The 15,570-nt window shown below is 32.4% G+C and overlaps 1 protein-coding gene across 4 annotated transcripts; it reads left to right on the plus strand.

The window, feature by feature from the left end:
* Nucleotides 1–1,022: 1,022 nt before the first annotated feature.
* On the plus strand, nucleotides 1,023–11,580 carry ETR1 (ethylene receptor 1). 4 transcript variants are annotated; one of them, XM_069291844.1, is made up of 8 exons: nucleotides 1,097–1,210; nucleotides 3,973–4,267; nucleotides 5,192–6,109; nucleotides 7,509–7,877; nucleotides 8,020–8,286; nucleotides 8,417–8,544; nucleotides 8,688–8,885; nucleotides 10,843–11,580. In XM_069291844.1, the coding sequence occupies exons 3-8, from the start codon at nucleotides 5,258–5,260 to the stop codon at nucleotides 11,195–11,197; spliced, it is 2,169 nt and encodes a 722-aa protein (XP_069147945.1). In that variant the 5' UTR covers nucleotides 1,097–1,210; nucleotides 3,973–4,267; nucleotides 5,192–5,257; the 3' UTR covers nucleotides 11,198–11,580. The 4 variants fall into 4 exon arrangements, with proteins under 4 accessions (XP_010313639.1, NP_001234149.1, XP_069147945.1 ...); XM_069291845.1 differs by having other exon boundaries at nucleotides 1,100–1,210; nucleotides 4,076–4,267; nucleotides 10,852–11,580; XM_010315337.4 differs by lacking the exon at nucleotides 3,973–4,267 and having other exon boundaries at nucleotides 1,023–1,210; nucleotides 10,852–11,580.
* Nucleotides 11,581–15,570: the final 3,990 nt, after the last annotated feature.

Raw genomic sequence — 15,570 nt, forward strand, 5'->3', positions numbered from 1 at the left:
TGTAAATATTTGAAGTTTTTACTAATTGAGCTTTTTTTTTGTGTGATTTTTTTTATGATGTGTTAGAGTCATTAAGGAGATATTTATCATTTGATTGAGACAAGAAATGAACAATTATGTAAATATTTGAATTTTTTACTAATTGAGTCTTTTTTTCCTTTTGTGTTAAAGACTAGTTAATTAGAGGATTATTGGTTTGTGGCTTAACCAAGATTTGAATCTTTATATATAATGGTGTATTTATTTAAATTGATAGCTGAGAACTTGTTTGATTTGAGTGTAATCTTACTTGTTAAAGATGTTGAAGAAACTATTAATGTAATATGGATTTATTTTTAAGCTATCGTTATATTCATATTTATTATATCATATCACCACTAATCACTTTTTATCATTACAATTATTATTATCATTGGTAACTATTTGTTATCATCATCAATAACTATTTTCATCATTACGATCATTATGTAAAACAATATTGAAACTACTCCTGCGACTCTTTTAAAGAGTTCGAATCCTATATTAACTAACAATTCTATGGACAAGGGATGATTTAGTTTTAATATGATTAGATCTCCTAAGTCATATATAACTTATACTTTATTGTTATATATAAATGTTGAAAGCTACATAGATAATACATCACTTCGTACTTTTTTTTGAATCAATATCATAGATTGTTAATTATTATTATCAATCGTTATTATATCTACCATCTTTATCATTATAATTATGTACCATTGTCACTATCAATAAGATCAGACATTATCTACCTCTATTATCACGTGTAATTAAATAAATTCGTAAAATATTAATCGAAGTCAATCAAAAAATAAGTTTTGTTAAACTTATAAATAATTTAATATAACTAGTATTGTCGATACCACATCTACAAGGTAACCTCTTTTTCCTTTTTAAAAAATAAAACATTTCCATGTGAAAAAAAGTTATTAAATTTTTAATGATATATTAAATTAGACATGAAAAATAATTCAATTATGTCTGCCATTGGAGTCCAATTCAGTCAACTTGACAAAAAAAAAACCCAACTGTTTGACCCGTGAAATTACAAATTGGGTCATTTCCTTTTCTAGCCAACTCCATTGTTTCACTTTCCCTTTTGATCATCATCAATCTTCATCACTTTTTTTCGCCCCAATTTTTTTTTTTTTTGGCCACGATGGGATCTCTTCTCCGGATGAATCGCCTTGTAAGTCTCATAAACCCTAACTAGTTTTTTTTAGTTTTTTTTGCTAATTTTGACTTTTAATTGCTGAAAAATAGTCTTATTGAAGTGTTTTTTTAGGTTTACTTGTTGTTAATTAGCTTCACTTGTGATAATGTATTTAAAGTTCGTGATGAATCGTTTTGAATGTTGAATTTCAGCTCATTTTTGTAGATTGTTTTGTTTATAATAACGATTGATTTTTGGTGATTAACTAGCTGAAATTGATTAATTTACAATAAACTAAACTGAATAAATTGAAGTTTCCAGGCAGTAACTGAGGTTTGGTTTTTCATGGAGCAAGGTTATTAGTTTTTGGATAGTGGGGTTTGGAATGATTAATGTATAAATGAACTGAAATTGCAACCAATTAATGATTTTTAGAGTTTATTTGCTTTTGTTGTGATGATGTCTTCATGATTATGATCATTCTTTTTTTGGAATATGTTCTTATGGGTTGAGTTTGTGGGATGAATGTAAAGTTCAACTCATTTGCGCATGTTCTTTTTATTTATCCCCGTAAGACTGATTTCGGTGTTTAACTAGCTCAGATTAGTTAGTCTACAACTACATGCCAAGTGTAATCCGACAAAATGGGATCTAGGGAAGTAAGAGTGTAAGCAGACCTTATCAGTTATCCCTACCTTACCACAAATGAGATTTGGGATAAGATGTGTATCCGTCATCTCTAGTGGTTCACTATCTGAGGAATAATTCATGGAAGAAGCCTATAGTAAACACATTCGCTAAACATATCTCAAGGTGGTATGAAAGAAGAAATAAATGAAGATTAAAGGCATGTGAGAGTGATAAAAACAAACCAAAAGTTGTTAATGGGGAAGAGTTCAAATTGAGAAATAATTTCATGTGTTAAGTATGCACAAGAAAAATATGTCACATGCGGTGAAAACTTTGCACTAACCGCATGTGCCACAGTTTTCCCAAGTTAAGAGAATCTAATACTAGTAAAATATAACTCAAACAAATTCAAACCATCAAAAAATGGGGAAGTGAACATTTAAACGAATAATATCGAGGATGTTACATACTAATAAAATGAGCATAATATTTGGATGATGAATAATATCTTTGAAGTGCTGAATAATGATTGTATGACTATCACTCTGGGGAAACAAATTATTCTGAAATGCTTTGTCACTGAAAGTGAATATGACGTCATTGAAATTTGGAGGATCTAAGTAGATTCATGCTTTCTTACATCATATGTTCTTTTCTATTGTAATGTTGGTTTCTATAGCATCATTATATTGCTCAAATTTATTTCACAGTTCTAACCACATAACCTATTTTCAGAATTTGTATTTGTTTTGTCCCACAAAATAATGAACATTAAGACCAAGCATGTGCATGTCATACGTTCGGTAACGTGTACATTTTGCCTTTTTTTTCCTTTTTAAAGAGGTCATGGGCTTCGTCATTATTAATACAAAATGGACAAAGACACGTGAATGATATGCTCTAGTAAATATGCTCCTCATTAACCATAGGCAGCTCTAGTAACAGTAGATGTTTAGAAGAAGGAACACATCAAACCAAGATATCAAGAAGAAAAAAGTGACCAAATCCGTCCCTAAATATTTTCTTTCTTTATTGTCTATATATGTATATATTTTATGACATCCAATAATAATAAATGTTAGCGTAGATGGTCAAGACCTCATAATTTATTTTTGATGAAGAGACCTCATAATTTATTTTGTGAACACGATTCATACGTTCTAGTGTATTTAGCCATTGGTTGATGCATAAGACAAAAATTCTTGTTGTTTGTCGTTCACCACATGTGAAAATCAAATTATAGATAATGAAAATCAGATTATAGATGACTATTGAACAGATGAAGAACTACAAAATAGATGTAAATATGATTCTTTTACTTATCCTCCGTAGATGCCATAAAAATCAAGTACTCAGTTCAAGTTTTTAAAATAAATCATTAGAAGTAGGAAAACATTAGCTAGACTTAACAGTTTAAATTTTTGCTTCTTCTTGAAGGACTTAGTGTGGGGCTTCCATCGTTTTTTGTGAGAAATCTCCTGAAAATGAAGGTGAAATTGGCATTGTTAATAATACCATGTTTAGGATAATGTAAGGTGGCAACTATTCATTGGGAGAAATTATTGTCAAAGCGGTTTCTTTTCTTCCGTTGGCTGCATTAGGTGTCTTTTGAAGTAGGTTATAGGTGTCTTTTGAAGTAGGTTATTTAGGTTAGGGATATTTAGGTAATAACTTTTAAGTTTTTGAGTTCATGCTTTCAGTATAATATAGATCGGTCTCTAACCATATTTTTACTTGTGATCAAGCCATAGATACCGGTAAGAAGAGAAATAGATGATAAAAATGATAATTATAATTTTTTTTTGTATAACAAGCTGTTCGTTTTCTATTTAATTCATAGAAAATATATGTTCTTGGGAGTCCCTGATGGTTAAATACAACAAGATTCACCATGACTGCTACTTTAGAGAAACACTTGAGTGAAAGCCTATAAAATTGCATCTGTAACTGGATACCTACATTGAAAACCATCGTTCACGCTTCGATTTTGATCATTTTGGACTAGCAGCACTATCCTTGTATACTAGACAGGCTACTGTGATCATATTCTCTCTGCTATGATCAATAATGGGCTCAGAAAGCAGCTCTAATATTAATTGCAATAAACTAAACTTGCAATCTATAGAGAGAAAAGGAAAAGTTCATTTAATTGGTAAAATTGTGTAAAGCTCTCAGTACAATAATTCAAAAGGGAGATGATACAAGAGAAAGGGATTAAGAGGCAACTCCATCAACTGAGTTTTGTTTACCCAATGATTGATTTCATGCCAGAATGAATCGAGGAAACAAGGATGTCTATAATGTCAACAATCCCTCCACTCCTGCAGGAAGGTGAAAGGAGAGAAACTGGGAGAGGAAGAAAAGAGGAACTTTACCACTCCTCTGTTCTAATCTATGTGAAGGTGTTTGACTGTGCTCGACGTTTAAGAATGAAAGGAAGACTTTTGAGACTTGTTGTTCAAAGTAAGCCATTGTTAAGGGTAAAATGTGAAATTTAAAGTTTAATTGTTACTAAATATAGAAATATGTCTCTTTTTGGGGCTTATTTTAAAGGAAAGAGTGTCACATTAATTGGGACAAAGGGATGCATTTTCTGTCCAAAATTAAGATGTATATACTTAGATGCAAGTGGCACCATAGATCTGGTACTACCAAAAGGTATCCAATTAATCCATGCTTGGCCTCCCATTACAATGCCTGTAAGAAATAATTGTTCTTTCCACCTCCACAACTAATTGTCGAACTATTATATCTATCTTTATTCCCTTAAATGTGAAACGAATTACACAGACTATTTGGCGCTACTTTTTTCCTAGATATATTGAAGACCTAGTTTCTTATATTTGTGGGAAGCATTTGGAATTTTCTATAAGAACTATATCATGTTCGAAAACATTCTTATAATTTTCGACAAGATTGCTGAAGGAGTGTCTTATCTTTTATGTATTCTTGACTAGAGGAGTTTAATAAAAAGAAAATAGAAAGGAACAAAGAAACGTACAAGTGTATAAAAGGAGTTGGGGCAAAGACATCAGAAACATTTAGACCTACGATTTCATCCTACATGTTATGGTTTTAGTTCGTTAGAGGTTTTAACATATTAAATCAGCAAAGTTGTGACATACATAAAGTGCATAACATAAAGATGAAATTCACAATTTGCTGATCTTTTGGTGCAAGGGAACTATTTTTTACACTATAAGTTAGCTGTTAATTTCAATATTGGCTTCTTCTACACCTTGTTGTTCTTGAGTATAATTCTATTTTCACAAACATATGTCAGAACTTATGCTGCAATTAAATATATTCAGGTTGTTTAACTCTTGTACAGCTTGTTATTCTTCTGAGGCATATTTCCTTCTCCTTATTTGCTAACTTGTGCTGCAGTTATCTTCCATCGTGGAGTCATGTAACTGCATCATTGACCCACAGTTGCCTGCTGACGACTTGCTAATGAAGTATCAGTACATTTCTGATTTTTTCATAGCACTTGCTTATTTCTCCATTCCAGTGGAGTTGATATACTTCGTTAAGAAGTCTGCTGTCTTTCCATATAGATGGGTTCTTGTGCAGTTCGGTGCTTTCATAGTTCTTTGTGGAGCAACCCATCTTATCAACTTATGGACATTTAATATGCATACAAGGAATGTGGCAATAGTAATGACTACTGCAAAGGCCTTGACTGCACTGGTGTCATGTATAACTGCTCTCATGCTTGTCCACATCATTCCTGATTTATTAAGTGTCAAAACTAGAGAACTGTTCTTGAAAAAGAAAGCTGCACAGCTTGACCGTGAAATGGGTATTATTCGGACTCAGGAGGAGACAGGTAGACATGTTAGAATGCTAACTCATGAAATCCGAAGCACTCTTGATAGACATACTATTTTAAAGACTACACTTGTTGAGCTAGGAAGAACATTGGCATTGGAAGAGTGTGCATTATGGATGCCAACACGTACTGGACTAGAGCTTCAGCTTTCTTACACTTTACGACACCAAAATCCAGTTGGATTAACTGTACCCATTCAACTTCCTGTAATCAATCAAGTTTTCGGTACAAATCATGTCGTGAAAATATCACCAAATTCTCCTGTCGCAAGACTTCGACCTGCTGGGAAATACATGCCTGGTGAGGTGGTTGCTGTCAGGGTTCCACTTCTGCATCTGTCGAACTTTCAGATTAATGATTGGCCTGAACTTTCAACAAAGCGCTATGCTTTAATGGTTCTGATGCTTCCTTCAGACAGTGCAAGACAATGGCATGTTCATGAGCTGGAGCTTGTTGAAGTGGTAGCTGATCAGGTTTGATTTTTGTTATTGAAAATTCCTTAATATAATGTTAAAATTTCTCTTTTATATATTTTTGGGTTGAACACAACCACGTTGACATACTGAGTTCTGGGTGTAAAATTAGACATGGAGAAGACCAATTACAAAAATCTGAGAATCTGCTAGCAGAATCACAAGGCTTAGTTGTTCTTAGTATTATGGTTTTATCCATTGGAATTGCACAGCAGAATTGTTATTACTGTTATTTTTTTTTAAAATTTTCAAAGATAAATCAAAAGCTGAACTATATGATCTTTTTGCATACTTCGTCTGCTGATTGCTTTTTGGTGATGGAATAGTTAGGCTGGGTTGTGGATGAGTATATCATAGTAGATTTTCTGATAGGATCTTAACTCCTTGGCTTTTGTTTTCTATAGATGATCCCTTGTATTAGAAGCACGGGAAATAGGATCGATGGTATATAGAAATATTAGGAACAGCTTTTCTGAATCATTTGAATATTCCTTTTATGGAACATAGAACTTCTTGCAGTGTATGTAGTTTTCTTAGTACTTTTATCATATGAAGTGAAAATAACGTTTTGCGATAATGTATTTGAGTGTGTAAAATTAAATACTACTGAGTTTTACAAAAATAATTCTTCAACGGAAGCCATTTATTTTTTTTACATATCTGGCATCTTACTTCTCCATCAAAGACTTTAGAGAACTTTAACTTTTTCATTCTGTCTCTCGTAGTGTACTGTTCTCTGATGTATGTAATTAGCTCACTGGCAAGTAGCACACCTAGTCTTTGTTTGACTTGTTTAAAAATCATGATGTATCATCAGTTACGGTGAAGTGTCCAAGTTTTACTGCTTTTTGCTATTTGCATTGCAGAGTCTTAAAACATTTCAGTTATTCCTGGATTTCTCCTGTTTATCAATGGAAAATTCAACTTAATCAACTATGCCTCAATCAATAAATGAAACCTCTATATCTAACCACTCCAACTCAGATCCAGAAATCAGATTTCAAAGAAATTCATCATAACTCAACTATAGGATTGCTGTTAACCAAGAGTAATCCTCATTTGTCCAGACAGGCGACCAGCTATTATGCTTTCATTATGGGAAAAATTGACAATTAATTAAAGGAAGGAACAACTGAAGAAAAGACATCCTTGTCAGCTTCCTCTCCCCAACCCTTGCCTGAATAAGACAAAAAGTTTCTTGGAGAAAACTCTGAATATTGGTATCCACCTCCTTTCTCCTAATTTAGGATGCTCTATTTCTAGACATATAGGGGAATACTCTATTCTAGTGGTCGGTGTCTGGTTGCAACTAGTTTTAGATGTTTATATGTCTTATTTGATTTAATAAGAGCTATCCTTGAGTGCCCAATGTGATTTAATCTACGCTTCGGCATTTCAGGTTGCTGTTGCTCTTTCACATGCTGCTATATTAGAAGAATCAATGAGGGCTAGGGATCTTCTTATGGAGCAGAATGTGGCTCTTGATCTGGCAAGAAGAGAAGCAGAAATGGCTGTTCGTGCACGTAATGATTTCTTGGCTGTTATGAATCATGAAATGAGAACTCCCATGCATGCAATAATTGCACTTTCTTCCTTACTACAAGAAACTGATCTAACTCCAGAGCAACGTCTGATGGTTGAAACAATCCTCAAAAGCAGCAACCTTTTAGCAACGCTCATCAACGATGTCTTGGATCTTTCAAGGCTAGAGGATGGAAGTCTTCAACTTGATATTGGCACTTTCAATCTCCATGCTTTATTTAGAGAGGTGCCCTTCATCACCCTCTTTTCTTTTTTACTTGCAAATTCTAGATTACCTGTCAGGAAAAAAAGTGTCATTACAGATATTTTGCACTTCAATATGTTTGCTGGACCTGCTGACTGATATATGTGTCTGCTTATTCCTGTAGGTCCATAGCTTAATCAAGCCTATTGCATCTGTGAAAAAGCTGTTCGTCACACTTAGTTTGTCGTCAGATTTGCCGGAATATGTAATTGGGGATGAAAAACGGTTAATGCAAATTCTCTTAAACGTTGTTGGCAATGCTGTAAAGTTCTCAAAGGAAGGCAACGTATCAATCTCCGCTTTTGTTGCAAAATCAGACTCTTTAAGAGATCCTAGAGCCCCTGAATTTTTTGCTGTGCCTAGTGAAAATCACTTCTATTTACGGGTGCAGGTATATTTTTACAAGCTTGATATACTATCTTCGTAGGTTAAGGATAGTCACAAATATGATATTTTAGACTTATAACTGTCAGATGTTCTGTTCTTGATATTTGTAATATTCTAAGTAATACTTTCTGTAGATAAAAGATACGGGGATAGGAATTACACCACAGGATATTCCCAACCTGTTTAGCAAGTTTACACAAAGCCAAGCGCTAGCAACTACAAATTCTGGTGGCACTGGGCTTGGTCTTGCAATTTGTAAGAGGTACGGGGTACCCAGTTCCTTAGTGTTCTTTTTCCGACTCTGATTTTCATTTTGCTACGTGAACTTGGTAACTGCTTCATATTCAATTTCTTTCCTCTTACTGTATTTAGTATTGACACATCTTCTGATGGGACACAAAACAGGTTTGTGAATCTTATGGAAGGACATATTTGGATTGAAAGTGAAGGTCTTGGCAAGGGGTCTACTGCTATATTTATCATTAAACTTGGCATTCCTGGACGTGCAAATGAATCTAAGCTCCCCTTTGTGACCAAATTGCCAGCAAATCACACGCAGATGAGTTTTCAAGGATTAAAGGTTTTGGTGATGGATGAGAATGGGTGAGTACTATCTGGACCCCTTTATCCTCAGCTCTTGTCTTGCCATGCTGTTTAATGATCCATCTAGTTCGTGAGTTTCTCATCTTATATGTATTGAGCTGTCTTACTCACTTTTACATGAGACTGAACAAGTAAATACTTAATAAGAGAGTACTGAAATTAGAATCTTTACAACTATATGTGGATGTGCTGGTGACATGTACTTAGGAGTATATGCCTTTTTCTAGGGCTAACCCATCGGTGGCCCCCTAAAGTTGGCATCAACTTTCACTTAGACACCTGAACTAGACTTTGTTCATTTTTGACATCTCATGTGAGGCTCTGATGTATCATTTAACACTTTTTGCTTTTTGCTGATATGGCATAGTGAGTGTGACTCACTCATTAACAGCGCGTCAGACTCTTTTTCAGCCAATTTTTATTTTATATTTCCTTCTTCTTCCCCATTTTTTCAACCACCATTTTCTCAAGTTTGAACTTCTTCCATGGTGAGATATATTCGATGATGCCACAAACGAGGAATCTAATTTCAAATGTCAGAGCTTTCTCCAAGATTTCCCAAGGATGATGCCCTTCTTCCTCAATTTAATTTGAGGGAAAAAGACTGAAATTTGAAGAAAAAAAAAGAAATTTGGGGAAGAATAAAAAATCATTAAAAAATGAGATAATCTCCTTAAAAGAAACTTAATAATGTGATATGAACACGTACACATTTGTATTTTTAGAAGTTCATTGGATCTTAGATTTTTTCTTTTTTAAGCAATAAAATCTGTAGAATTTTCTTTTAGCAATAAAATTTGCGGAGCTGCAATTATTTGAAAAAATTTGAGTTACACAAGTTCACTGAAGGGGTGTGTGCAGTGAGAAGACCATGAATGGGGTGGGGTTGGGGTGGGATATGCTTCTCCTAAAGATTTTTTAAGGTGATTTAATCCTTTTTAATATTATTTGGGAAGAAATGCCACGTGTCATCGATCCATTAGCCAATTTTTCTAAAAAAATAATAGATAGTTTATTATTTTGAAGAGAACGACAAGTGTCCTCATTTAATTTGACACTTTACACATCATCCGCGAGTGGAACACACTCACCATCATATTTTTGTTGAATGTAAAAAAAGTGCTAAATGACGCATCAGGGCCTCACATGAGGTGTCTAAAATGAACAAAGTCTAGTTCAGGTGTCTAAGTGAAAGTTAATGCCAACTTTAGGGGGCCACCGTTGGGTTAGCTGCTTTTTCTAATGAAAAGAAGGAAAAGTTAAGGATTTACAGTGTCAGGATCGCGAGAAGGGAAGGAGAGATCACCAGCCTGACCCTAGGAGCTCACATCTTTATCAGAGTATATGCCTTTTTTCTAATGAAAAGAAGGAAAAGTTTAGCATTTACGGTATCAGGATCGCGAAGAGGGAAGGAGAGATGACCAGCCTGACTGTAGGAGCTCACATCATTATCTCTAATTGGAAGAAGGAAGTGACCAACTGGAAGTAGTGCTTTCAAATCCAATAAAAGGGTATACTGCTCTTCCAGAAATAAGAGGATGGAGGAAAGAGTGACTTCATAGATGTCTTAATACAAGTCTTTGCTATGTATGCATCGAATTAAAAATGTCAGTCAATCTGGTTCGCCTTAGTATATATATATATATATATATATATATATATATATATATAACAGTAACAGATTCCCTTTTCTCTTATCCTTTTATCGTCCCACCGCACCCCTGCCTTCCACACCGCTATTGATATCTTTAACCTGAGGTATTATAAATTGAACGCAGTTGTTTTATTGTCGGATAAGAATTTGTATGATTGGTAATCCTACGACTCTGTGATCGTTGCTTTTCTCTTTTTGATGTGACCTCATTATTATTATTTTTATTATTTATCCTACCTGATTATATGATTAGTTGACATTAGTTATCAGAATTGTTTTTGTTTCTTATACTCCTTCATGCAGTGTTAGCAGGATGGTAACCAAAGGTCTGCTTACACACCTTGGATGTGATGTAACTACTGTTGGCTCACGCGATGAGTGCTTGAGAGTTGTTACACATGAACACAAGGTAGTTATCATGGATGTCAGCATGCAAGGTATAGACTGTTACGAAGTTGCTGTAGTGATACATGAAAGGTTTGGGAAACGTCACGGTAGGCCACTTATTGTGGCATTAACGGGGAACACAGACAGAGTTACGAAAGAAAACTGCATGAGAGTTGGTATGGATGGAGTTATCCTAAAACCTGTGTCAGTGTATAAAATGAGAAGTGTTTTATCTGAGCTCTTAGAACATGGAGTTGTACTTGAATCTTAGTGAATGTAGGAGGAAAATATGCAGCAACCATATGAAAAATTCACCCAAATGCACGAGGCGTTGTATATAGTTCTCGTCTTTGGATTTCTTGGTGGATAACACAATATATCACTTGAAGAAGGTGTATGTAACGCGACGTTGCTCGAGGCATTCAACAAATTTGTAGAAAGGAGTTGATTTTTCCACTACCAGAAGTGTTCATATTCCATGGAACTTTGTATAAGATACTGATATTTGACACAACCCTTCATTTACTTGAAACATTAGAAACTTTATTGCCTTGGCTTGACACAACAATAGATTATTATGTGTTTTTTTTTAATTGCCTTTTCATATTCATAGTATTTTCTGACCTTACTGTATAACAAAGAGTTTGAACTGAAGGGGTGTTTTGACTCTATGCATCACAGAAGCAAACAGCAAATAACAAAACTAACTGGTCTTTCAAAAGGGGGAGGGTTTCTCTAGTTGAAAGTTATCAAAATATATTCTTTTTGGGATTAAGGCAGACTTATATATTTTTAATCATTATTATAAATGATGGAAATGGGAACGCGGAACGAGGAGTGGATTACAAGATGGAGTATTAAATTGGGCAATTTTTACATATAGCAAATAAAAAATTCATATTTGTATGCTATAGTAAAGTTTGCATAATTGCGCTCCGTAGCAAACATGGAAACTGAATAATTCGCTATACATATACAGTTGAAGCAAATTGTATAAAACGAAGTGTATAAAACAAGAAAAAGAAAGACATTTGGGCAGAGAACTGTATAAAAACGAAGTGTATAAAACGAATTGTATTATTATAAGTGTATAGAACGATTATATACAATTTGAATTTGTATAAAATGAGAAAGAGAGAAAGACAAAAGAGACTTGACAAAGGAATATACAATTGAATCGAATTGTATAAAATGAGAAAGAGAGAAATTAGATATAATTTGAAAATTGTATAAAACGAAAAAGAGAGAAAGGCAAAAGAAACTGGGCAGGGGAGTATTTTTATTGTATAATTATAAGTGTATAGGACGAAAATATGTACTTGCATGTCTATATACAATTTTCTCACGCTCTATACAAACAGAAACGCAATTTATACATTTCGCTTCTGTTTGTATAAGTGAGAAAGGCGAGGGTGGCGAGCGAGATCTGGAAGTGGGGAACAAAAATATATGTAGTTATACAATTTTCTCTGCTTTATACAATTAGAAACAATTTTTATACACTTGTGTTTGTATAAAAAGTGAGGAAGTGAGCGAGAGATTGGAGGAGAGTGACGAGCGAGATATTTGGGAGAGATGCGCCTGACAATTTTTTGCAAGCGTTTGCTATGGAACACAATTAAATCAAATCCTTGCTACTCCATTTATTTTAGGTTATTAGTTTGTTATTATATGCAATTTTCCCTATTAAATTCTCCATTCAAGTAGTCGATCAATTCAGCTAGCTAACTGGACTACTAAAGTAGGTGTTTGATCATATATTTCAAGTATTTTTACTTTGTTTGGAATTTATGAAGTCGGAGTTGTGTTTAATTGTACTTGTTAGCAAATATTGGAATAATGTTTCGTAGTTAAATGCAACTTCAAAAGTGAAAAGTGGATGGAACAAACAATAGTTTATTTTTTTAAAATAATATAATTGAAGTACCAATAAAGATTGCGGTGGAATAGTAAGTATTTCTTAATCCTTAATCAGATGATTGAGGTTTGAGTCTCTTTGACATGGAATGAAATCGTCTTTGTTAGAAAATATTATACAGTTAATATGTAATTTTTCAGCGCGAAATTAAATTTGTGATCTTATATAAATACGAGATACCAATTAAGAATTTAATTAGATTTTAATTTGGTTTCATGATGGATTTTAATTTGATTTCATGATGAAACATCAATTTTCAAATAAAGCGAAAAATTATTTTTTTAATGAATGAATATTTTTTATAACCAAATAGGTCCTAAAATATTTCTACATAAGGTCAAGACATTTTTTTTTTTTGTGATGTAACAAGGCATAAAAATTGCATATAAGTGATGTAAGACATAGTTACAATATTGTTGAGGCTCGCCATTAAATATCAAATTGGTTGGGAGGTATATGGTGTAGTATTAAAAATGCATGAACAACACCGCCAAAGGAATATATTCTATTCATTTCGATTTGTTTATTATATTTTAATTTGACTCATAATTTTAAAATAAAAGATATGTAGAATAATATATCAAAAATATTTTTTAATATGGTAAGTTTAAACATATCAAATAGAAAGTTGCAATTAATAATTATCAAAAGAAATATTATATTTGTAACGAGCTAAAAAAATTTAACCAAACAATTGAAATCGCGATCAAGGAAAAGTAGTAGAACCCCTTTCAATTTATGTGGTAGTATGTTTTTTTTAGTTTGTTTAAATAATTAATTTAATTAATTTGTATTTCAAGACGGTTCAGTTGGTTGGAGAATGGTTAATCACACAGATAATTCGATTCCCTTCCATGCCTTTTGAGTTGAGTATGTAGGAATGACTTGCTAATACAATTTACATTTCTTGTATGGAGAAAAGGATAAATAGACTTCCGAACTTTCGTAATGGTATGCAGATACCTTTCGTGATACTTTTAGGACATAGGTGCCCATGCCGTCAAAAAAGTAGAGCATATATACTCTTTATACTAACGGACATACACGTATCGTAATCTTATCCACTGACCCGATATCGGATCGATGGATAAGATTGTGTCACGTGTCCCTATTTAATCTTCAGTTAGAGTGAAGGGCATATACGCCCTAGTTTTTTTACGGCAGGTGCACCAATGTCCCAAAAATATGACAAAAGATATCTACATACTATTTACGATAGTTCGATAATATATTTATCCTTTTTTTTTATCTTGTATGGTTTACTGGCTATTTCAAAGTGAAGAATTCACTCGATATCATTTAAAAGGTTGTGATAGAAGTTACTATTGCTACGAGATTTCAAAAAAAGAAATTTCTTTTTTATAAAAGATCATATATTATCTTTAATAAATGACATATCACAAGTTTTGAAAGTCTTTTTTTTTTATTTCTATTCAATTACGTGTATAGTTAAATAATATTAAATTAGAAGCTATGGAGTATCAATCATTATCACGTAACTCAACTATGCATACAATGATCATGCCTACCTTTAGGAGTTCGTTACATCAATTGTTTTATGTTTGACTTAAAACATACATATATTTTTTTCGTTTTATATTATTTGATTCATATAAATTTGATATATTAATTTTTTTTTTTAAAATTAAGTTATATTTTATTATTATTTTTCATATTATCTGATTCTGATTGATTTGATCAGGAGCAGAGCTATATATAATCGAAGCAAAATATTACATTATGTTGTATGATTCATTTCATCTTCATAAGATTTCATGTTATTTTTTTTTATCATTGGACTAATTGAAATTGCACATGAAGAATTAGAAAAATCTCTCAAATCAAAGTGGAAAAAAGAGAAAATATGAAGTTTAAAAATTCAGATTTTCTTGTAGTCGAAAAAGAAATAAGTTGTATTTATAGTAATTTTTATACAAGTTATATACACTATAATGTTGGTATGTAGTGTAAACTTTTAATAAATAAAAATTAACACAACGTTTGATTTGTAATTTAGAAAGTCGTATAATTTTTGAAAAATTGATAAATTATCTTGGAGAGTGTAGAAAATAAAATAATTAATATTCGTATAATTAATACCTACAGTATTCTAACCAGCTACCAAATGACCAACTAGTTATTCCACCTTCATTTAATAATGCATAGATTCTTTTGAAACTTAAACATGTATAATGAGAAGTGAATCTGAGATTTTTCGAGCATGAGATCATCAAGAAAAATATATTAAGTGGAATTGATCTTTAGTCTTCGATGTCAAAAGCTCAACTTTTAACCATGTGGACCATTTAGACTGGGTGTAAAAATATAATATTATATAAATTTAAAAAAATATATACATAAAATATCTAATTTTATCTAATGACAACGAATTCCAATGCCTTATTTTTTGCCTCTAAATTTCCCACTGCATATATTAGTTATGTAGATTTTTAAATTGCAAACTAAACACCATATCAATTTTATATATTAAAAAATATACCTTTTAACTAAGACCAAATATAATATTACATGTACAAAATTTAATATATGCACAACTTATCTTACCAGCTTAAAAAAATGTTTATTATGAACCAAAAATTTAAAAAGTCTCTAAAATTATCCCTATTTATATATTTTCCTTCCCTAATCATGAAAATTGAAAAAGAGAGAGAAAAATAAATCAAGTATAAAAATAAAAATAAAAATCTCCCACAATCACTTTTTAA

Source organism: Solanum lycopersicum, chromosome 12, assembly GCF_036512215.1.
Source record: "Solanum lycopersicum chromosome 12, SLM_r2.1".
Lineage (NCBI taxonomy): Eukaryota > Viridiplantae > Streptophyta > Magnoliopsida > Solanales > Solanaceae > Solanum > Solanum lycopersicum.

Bases quoted from the DNA above. Each gene is read 5' to 3' on its own strand.
- ETR1 (NM_001247220.2), top strand. From the start codon at position 1,181: ATGGGATCTCTTCTCCGGATGAATCGCCTT. The intron at 8,287-8,416 runs GTATATTTTTAC...TACTTTCTGTAG, and splicing joins ACTTCTATTTACGGGTGCAG to ATAAAAGATACGGGGATAGG. The intron at 8,886-10,842 runs GTGAGTACTATC...TCCTTCATGCAG, and splicing joins TTGGTGATGGATGAGAATGG to TGTTAGCAGGATGGTAACCA.